Genomic DNA, 9,598 nt, shown 5'->3' on the forward strand with positions numbered 1-9,598 from the left:
TTCAGAACGCCGAACCGAGGAAGGGGGTTTGGGGTGGTGCGACCCCCGAATTTCAATGGAAAAGACAAATATCTGGAGTTTGCTACATTCTTTTCAAAGAATGGACATTTCCCAAGAGAATGAAACATGTTTCATGTTCTCGGGTGCCATACAAGTTGAATAATAAGCCAAAATGTGAAACTGTTTTTACGAAAAATAGGTAATTTGCATTTTTGGAGGAAAATTGTTATAACTTGGGCACTATGGGAGCAATCTATTTCGGATAAGTTTTGTTTTGCAGCTAAAACATCAGAGCATGCAACGGTGTACAATTCAGAATGTCGAACCGAGGAAAGGGGGTTTGGGGGGGAGCGACTACCGAGTTTCAATGAAAAAAAAAAAACTAAAAAACATCTGGAGTTTACCCCCTCTTCTCCCACTATTTGGGAAGACGGTGGGAACTTTAGTATTCTTTTCAAAGAATGGATATTTCTCAAGAGAATGAAACATGTTTCATGTTCTTTGGTGCCATACAAGTTGAATTATGAGCCAAAATGTGAAAGAAACTCTGTTCGGAAATGTGGCATGGATATGTTGCGGAGGGGGGGGGGGGGAGAGAGCTTGGCCATCAATATGAATTTCCCAGGCTTGCTCCAGACCTGTGTCAGAGTTTCCACCCAAACATAAGAGTATGAAGGTCCAAAACGCACATTCATTTCGTAATCAGCACCATGATACCATATGGTATCATCGGGCCAGTACGACCTTACCCTGATGATACCATAATGGTTGGTATCATTGGAGGAGTAAAGGCTTACTCTAAATATTATGTGGTGAAAAATGCATTGAATTATCATTTTTTCTTGTCCGTATGGGAGTAGTAATGGAACTTGTCAACAGATGGAGGGGATAAGAGCCGGTGGCGCCGTCCGATAGTTGTCAGACGTCGTAGTTAGGCATTTTGTTGGGCAAACTGAAGGAACATGGAAACAAATATGTTCCATTGATACATACGATTTTTGTCGAATATCACCACCCGACAAAGTATCTCACTACACCATGCGACAGAAATTGCATGGACTGAAACATCCAACAAAAATCGCATGCATAAACAAGAAGAGCTTTAGACTGCAAATATGCTGCTGGAATTTTATTACTCTTCTGGCTCACTTCACATTATTTAATGTAGCAGTGCTTACGAAGGTTTTCTTTCATCATCCTGACGCATTACTGGTTTCGCACAAGTTAACATACGTTTACAATGACATTGCACTATTCTTACATATCAAGAAGAACCCAACCAAATGGGATATATATTGAATACTATCACGAAAAAGTTAAACATAAATCTACATTGGTGAACGTTATAAAAATTGGCAAGTGCATGCTCCCAACATCAAATTTACTGCAACACTAGTATTGAAATGAAATTAATGCCACTCTCTGTCCTGTCTGTTTAATCTCGTGAGAGATGGTCTTAAATTTCTCACTGAGTGAAGTTAATGTCCAATATGAAATAAAATACTAATAATAAATACGTAAATATTTTAATATCATATTTACTCGAATCATTCAATCATAACAGCAAATCACTTCCTTCAAGAATTGACTTTTCTCTGCCAGCCCTGCTAAATTTTCACTTTCCATCTACTGATTTATACGAGGGGTGGCCAGAAAGTAATTTCCAATTAGTAGGTACATTGATTTTTTGCAAACGCCAAAACCGTTAAAAATGGTAATTGCTGCGAAATTATGTTTAGGAATGTGCAGTGATGTCTAGACACATTTTTCGCCCGTTCGAAATATCGAAATAATGCGAATTTGGCAAAAAATGGGAATTGTAGACATTTTTAGCGATTTTTTTAAAAGAAATGTCCTAAAACCATGAAATCCAACATCCTTGTCTTTTCTAGGCCATGTTTGTGTACAAAGAACATTCAAGTTTTCCAACATTTTACTCAAGAGTAAACTATAGAGTTATACGTACGTGAAATGATTCCGACAGCCACATTAAATCATATATTTCCCACGATTTTTTCAACTTCTATCAAAACCATTTGCATCACAGAGCAAAGTGGCAAGGTTATAACAGGAGATTGAGTGCTTATCTACCGTCACACGGGAGCCACATCTTCGTATTTGTCGCACGAGATATGTTTTGAATTACCACGCTAAGTGCGTTCTATCGGCATTTCTCGATTGAGTAATAATGGAGCTCAGTCGTTAGGGCATCTGACTACTATGCGAGAGACCCAGGTTCGATCCCCAGCGGGGGAGAACCGGGATGTTTTCCACCTATTCAAACTGCTCCGGCGCCCACCCAGCATCATACGAAGCTGGTACCTTGAGGAAACTTTGAGGGATAAAGGCAGCCAAGAGTGTGGTGCTGATCACATCATCCCCACGTTCAGCCGTGATCAAGAAAGTGTGGGGCCCTAACCCCACACCAAAGTTTCATTATCTAAAATCCTTCCCTTAAAATTAATAAAGGGGTATGGAAAATGACTCAAGATATCAAACTCTCGCGAAGAGGCATAAGCCATGTGACTTACAATTTGAAACAGTAGTTTAAAAACACCATGAAGGTATAATTTCAGATATTTGCCAGAAAATGCGCTAAAATGAAAATGTGAATTTTGGGAAAAATTTTCGGCATAATCACCACCGTTGTTCTGGCATGTGTCGCACCATGGCACTAAATGTTTTATGCCCATGGTATATGTGTGTGACACCAAAGAGTGGAACAATCTCTACCGCAATGTAGCTGTCAAATCCTTGCCTTGCCAGAAACCTCTTCAGTTAAACAAAGAGATGAAAGTAGGTACATTCAAGGCCAGGGCTGTACAGGGAGTGGTCCAAGTTATCTCACCTGAAGTGATGCAAAGGGCCCGTGTGTACTCAGCTCTATGGGGTTGTGCACATTCGATTGGCCTTCCGTGAATTGTCTGCACCATCATCTGACCATCCTATCACTCACGACGTCCGGTCTGCACAACTCACACGATTGCTCTGTGCCAAATTCTGAGTGTGCAATGTAGGCTACATCGCAGTCGGTGGGAGACTGTATGAGAGCTGCAATCTTTAACCTAGAACTGTCCTAAACCGGCTACATTGCAACTGTACCAGATTACAGCTACATTCCACTTCTTCCTGCCTGTATGTGTGTGTCGCTCTCTGACCACTAGTGCTGCGTATAGGTACCATTGGAGCTTTTCCAGGATGCCCCTCGTATATGAACTTTCAGAAGCTTTTATTATTAGTGTGTTCCTGTTTTAATGTGTTGGTTAGCTAAATCAGGTACCTATACAATGCAATTCTATAAATTCCTTGATATCCCATCGATAATGTAAGGAAATATGACACTTTCTTTTGTTTGATTCAGTTGTTTCACTTATATGCAAGAGTTAAGTTGTTTGTTTTACAGAGAAGAGAGAAGTAGCTTTATGCATTGAAAAATGAGTCCGCACTCATAGTTTTTGCAAGCAGAGGGTTCCAAACCTCAGTGGAAATATCAACATATAATACCGAGAATGTATAAGGAGACTGATAAATTACAAATTGTATTTCTTAATCAGTCACTCTTATCTCATTTAGTCGTAACTTTACAATAAGCAAGTATGTTATTTTAAACTTACTGCATATGACAAAATTCCATAATCCTTCCTTAGCTTGTGAATTGTAATAATTTTCCAAATTCACTATTTTGCAGTTTGAATTCAAGTCATAGAGAATAGAGAAATTAAGTTAATTTAATAGAAGATAATATTCATACTTAGCAAAACCATATGTGGATCTGTATGAGTTTATTATTTCCATTTGTAAAAACATCAATTTAGTTTAGTTTGTAATTGTCAGGGAAAAATGTAAATTTTGTCCTGGAAAACTTGGAAAAGTCAGGGAATTTCATTTCTGCTTGTTTGTAGCCACCCTGATTGAAGTGTGCTGATAAAGGACATAAAACTTATTAAGTTTATCTATCTATGATTGCCACCAGTTCATTTTGTATCTAAAGATATCTGTTTGGCAGTTACGCGGAGATAGGTAATTAACTCTGATAAACTTACTTTTAATTTTTCCACGTAAATTTCTTTCGCGATTGATTTTTGCCCATCTGGTGGCTTTGTCAGGCACGTATTGTCTTGCTGCGGGCAGCATGGTTCCTTCGTCTTCCGCTTGTGGTCGTGGTGGTGCTAGTCGACTCAGCCCTTTCACTTTCTGCCGTTCCTGTGCAAGTGTAGTGCTTCCTTCTTTTACTGTGCAATGGGGTTTTGGCACTGTGAGCAGCGGTTCCCGCTATCGTTGTCTGCTTTAGTGGAGCGGTGCTTGTTTGCAAGTGCAGGCGGGAACCGCCACTTACAGTGCCAAAACCCCGTTGCGTGGTAAAATAAGGAAGCACTACGCCCGCACGGGAACGGCAGAAAGTGAAAGGACTGCGTCGACTAGTGCCGCCACGAGCACAAGCGGAAGAAGAAAGAACCATGCCGCCTGCAGCAAGACAGTACACGCCTGACGAAGCCATCAGACGGGTGGCGAATCGATCGCGAAAGAAATTTACGTGGAAAAATGAAAAGTAAGTTTATCAGAGTTAATTTCCAGTTCATTTGCATTTCGTTTCTAATTAGTAATTGAAATGTGTCGGACACTTTGTGTACACCCAGTATGTCCAAATGATTATTGCTTTTGCCCGTTATACAAGCGGTGCTGGGTACCCAGTGGGGAACCTCTTGATGTTAATCCAGTATTGTGGGACAATTTGGGAACTGGTTGAAAAATAGTAGCCAAGAAAGCTGGAGAACTGGTCTGACCATGTGTCGACCAATGAGAATCTGCTTGACACACAGTGACTGTTGAACCACAGAATTATTTCTCCCTTTACACTTTGTCAAAGTGTACAATAATACATTGGAACCTCGATTTTACATTTTTCAAAGGACCAAGCTGAAAAAAAACATAAAATGCGGGACCATGAATAATGAATGTTATTATGCAGAAAATGTAAAACTAGGAAACATAAAATCGAGGTTTCGGTGTATCTGTTAAAAAGTGGAGCCATATGTTGTGCTTCATTGGAATAAGGCAGAAGCTTTTTTTCTTTCTTTTCCTCCCCTATGATTTTGCAGCTTCTGAACTTCCTGCCTACGTTTAGGTGGAATATTCTAGCATTTAAGGTTCTTGGAACCGTAATCTTCCCTGCCTGAGAAGGTTCCTCCTTAATGAGATTTTCTGCCAACCCCCATGGTAGGATAGATTGATTTGCTTTATTTTACTTCGCTTCCTGTGCCACTTTCGGCTAATTTGTGAAGATGGGGATGCGTGATGAATGGGCAGTCACAAATATCCATGCCCAGGCCAGGATTCGAACCTCACGGTAGGTATGATATTATGGAAGCGAAGCACTTGCCTTCTGTGATAGCCATATTTGCATCTTCCTGTGCTTAAACATGTAGGTATACCTAACAGATAAAAGAAATGTTAAATGAGGCAAATATTCAGACCCATTTTAACAATCCGCAAGTTTCCATCTTGAGGGTGTAGGTTCTTAGGGGGGAAGGGGTTCACTGTAGGAGATATTCATTTTAGTAACTTTGTAAAGGTATACTATGAGCTGGCAACTGTGGCCAGGCAGTTGTCCCTACTGCAAGAATCTGTGACACACATACAGATGTATATGTAGGGGCAAGTACTGCCAATTCGTTCTTCATGCACATATAGCTTTCTTTGTAACCATTTTTGTTCTACTGTATGGAATTTCCGTTAGTTCTTAATAAATAATTCAACAATCACTGCAGCTACAGCTCTGAAGTCATTGCTTTTTCTTTCCCTGGTTCCTTCTCCTTACTTGCGATATTCTACTGAGATACTAAACAAGATACAAGATATTCATGATGGATGTAGTAAACACGGTTTATGTTTTTGACCGAGAAATTCCTCAGAATCTGAGGATCATCATGAGAAAAGCTATCTTTCAGAGTAGCAAACATATCACTTTTTTACTTTCCGTTTATCTGTTTTCCCAGAATAGTTCATGCATGCAATCTCACATTTTGGAGGTTTCCGCTTGATAAAATTACTATTCAAACACACGATGTGGTGTTTTTCCCATTTAAACTGCAAAATAATTACTCTTTCTTGCATTGCAACTTACCATGTATCTTAGCACCTCTTTTCTTCTGTAACTGAGACCAACAGACAATTATTTTGTATGTCTTTAGTTTTGCATAGGTGTGCATTGTACATATTTTTGACAGTGAAATCAGATAGACTTGCTTTGTAATAAAGCAAGTCACGATTTGAACCTCTGGTGGAGGTGCATTGTGGTTCAGAATGCACTTAATGCCGACCTCCGTAGTGTAGTGGTTGGAACAGCATGCTACAATGCCAGGGGTCCGGTATCAAATTCTGGTGAGTGTCCCTTCACCATATCATCATCACTCATCTGCCAAAATGGCAGAAAACCAAAGTAAAATATACTAAATCAAAGATTGAGCTTTAGAAGTGTAGGTAGAGACCCAATTAGCCAATTTGTGCATAGAGTGGACTTAGAACAAATACTCAGTGCAAATAAATGCACTGGAATAAAATAAGTAAGTACTAGTGAAGAAAAAGGTTACTCGGTACTCTATGGCTGGCTGTGGAGATGGTGGAATCTGGAAAATACGTTTTAACGTTTTTAATTTTAATTTTAAGATGACGATATATTGATATGGTGTAAATAAATATGTCAGTAAGTTGTCAGCAATTTGACCACTTAACTAGTTTCCATCCCTGCATACAGTATTGCCACCATCCAGTCACCCCGTCAACTATTTGCAGTGTTACCAACTCTGTTTCACTTGAACAACGCTTATAAATTCATTCAGCAACAACATATTGCCAGCTGAATTCTGTTTTGTCGAATCTCTACTTTTTGTCAGAGATAAGTTGGCAATGCTATCACATTCCTTACATGTTAATGCATCAAGTACCAAAGTGACGAATCTGGGTGACAAGTGGTGTGAATTATCAACGTTAATAAAATATTTGTGCAAATCTTCTAGTGTACTCAAAATCCACACAGGACAAGCTTCATCCAGCTCTCCTGCAAAATCAGTGCAGATGGACACATGACAAAAAAGTATTCAGTGATCGATATATGTGCTGGTAGGAATTCCAACACTTGGATTTTGTGGTGGAAAGCATTTTTAAAAAAAATATTAGCACAAGGTTGACCTTCAATGGGTTAAATATAAATATTGCCCTTCAGTGTTGTCATATATTTTTAAAGAATTTAATGTAGCTCTGGAAGTAATATGTGCCTGAAAATGAAAATTAAAATATATATTTACGCATGGTGTAACAAATGTATTTTTTTCTCTTGAAGGCAACAAACCCCCGTGGACAGAATTTTCAATATCATTCGGGAGATTGCGGGAGAAAACAAGACAGTGAAGGTGGCTGAGATCTTGAACAGATGTACGAGTAAAGGCTACAAACCAGATCAAGTGGAGGAGTGTATTGAAGAGTACGAGGAGTTAAATGTTTGGCAGGTGAATCAAGCTCGCACAAAGATAACTTTTGTTTAAACCTGAGAAGAAGAAAACTTTTCATGCTGTGTTTCTTTTGTATTGTATCTTGTAGTTAATTTTTGAGTGCGTAACATACATGCATTTTATAAGCTGCATATTTATGTAATAAATTTGAGTTATAGCTAAGAGAGAATAGTTTAATTTCCATGTAAAACTAGACAAAATTATCTCTAAAGGAATCGACTTTCTGAATGTATTGAATAATCCAGTGGTTCATCCTGAAAATTTGACCTGGTTTACGGCAACAATTCTTACTTGTCAGTGGCAGTGATTGGGAGGGGCAAGGAAGCCAGCTGCCCCCACACTATGAGCTTTTAATGCTAAGCCTTATCTGCCAAGAAAAAATTAAATGTCCTTCCACCCCTCCCCCACCGTTTTGGCACACAATCCTCCACTGTTACTTATTGTGTGTATCTATTACACTCATACGCAGTACCTGATGTTCGTCAATTTGAATATGCTAAACTCAGATCTGGCATCGGTTTCTCTCTCACATGAGGTTATTACGTGACAGGGTGGCTAGTCACCCGGAATTATGTGTGAATTCTGCTTGAATTTTTCTCCACGGACGTGAAAAGTTGCTGAATTTATACATATTTACTAATGCCCTGGGACAAGTTTTTCACAGTGTAGCTTTTGTTTTTATCGAGGAAGCAAAAGAAACGAGAGCTGTGTGAAAAATAAAATAGAATTTTCTCAATCCATTTGCTTTGTTAGTGTCTTTTGCAGAACAATCTATCAAAAGATAAAATTTATTGACGTTGATTAGGTAAATTTGAAATTCTTGTACAATTAACAATTTTTCGTAGATTTCTATATCCCGTAACATTTGTGACTTGTGTTTGTAGATGTATTCCTAGTCTGAGTATGTGAAATGGCAAATTTAAATTAAATATTTATATACACCGTTCAATTGAATTGCATTAGAAGTTTTGGATACATTGAAATGGCACAGACTCTTTATATTCTTAATATTAAGTGTGTGCACGCGTGTGTGTAGGTGGTGAGAGGCAGTAATACGTGAGGTTGAAATAGAGAAAACATTTTACCCTTAATTTTTTTGGAAAGTTCGCCTTGAAAACCTGGAATTATACTTGAATTTTATCATGGTCCAGAGTGGCCACCCAGTGTAATAGTCAAAAATAAAATTATATGCAAAACACGTTATGTTTAATTTTTAGTATACGTATAGCAAGCCAAAATGCAAGACACCTTTTCATGCCTGAACGCACTATATTTACATATGTTATACTGAAAGGGAGGTGAATTTACATAACCCGTCCTCTGGTGGCAAGAAATATAAATTAATTTCAATACTATGTAACGGAAGTTGTCAATGCCTTCATGACTGGTCTTCATCACATGAAACATTGCGACATTTTGATACTCAGCAGTTGGTTTTCGCTTAAACACCAGAAATAGTCTGCTAGCCAGTGCTCAAAGTGAGATAAGATGTGGGAGAATGGAATACCCTACATAGAAAATTTTTCGCAAATCATTCCCCCCAGCTAACTCCAAGACAACCAAACATCCCCTCAGCTAACACTTTCAACTTTCACTGCATTCCAATACTCTTTCCATCTGGATTCCATTCTTTTTATATTTCTGTGAAAAAAAGTTCTCCTTGTTCCTGACTAATTTTGCTTAAATATTCTGGAAAGTGATCAATGTGGATGTGAAGGAAATGGATTTTTAAGCTCATTCTGCATACCAATACGAGGGCCACTATTTATATTTTGAGCCTTGGCAACACTGATTGAAGTTATGCGCGATTTGACATTTGCACGGAATCATCTGGCATTATTGACCATAACGTACTTCAAATGTTTTGTCAATAGCTTCATTTGTGTTGTTTATGTTGCCTTGGAGATTGCGCGACAACAATAAAATGGAATTAACTTGTGAACATTTTCGTGCGATGATTTTTTACGATTTTCGACGTGGATTATCAAGACAAGAGTGCATCGATCAACTTACTTCCACATTTGGCGATGAAGCCCCATCCTTTGCCACTGTGAAACGCTGGTATAACGAATTTAATCGTGGCCGCCATT

At 38.6% G+C, this 9,598-nt stretch overlaps 1 protein-coding gene across 1 annotated transcript in view; it reads left to right on the forward strand.

Annotated features, from left to right (window-relative positions):
* Mcm7 (minichromosome maintenance 7) overlaps positions 1–7,688 on the forward strand; it is a 92,883-nt gene extending 85,195 nt beyond the window's left edge. The window contains exon 15 of the mRNA XM_083112779.1: positions 7,340–7,688. Coding sequence (XP_082968905.1) covers positions 7,340–7,541 — 202 coding nt within the window. The 3' untranslated portion in view covers positions 7,542–7,688. The remainder of the gene's footprint in view (positions 1–7,339) is intronic.
* The last annotated feature ends 1,910 nt before the right edge of the window (positions 7,689–9,598 follow it).

The sequence above is a fragment of the Lepisma saccharinum genome, chromosome 26 (assembly GCF_977018435.1).
Source record: "Lepisma saccharinum chromosome 26, izLepSacc3.1, whole genome shotgun sequence".
Lineage (NCBI taxonomy): Eukaryota > Metazoa > Arthropoda > Insecta > Zygentoma > Lepismatidae > Lepisma > Lepisma saccharinum.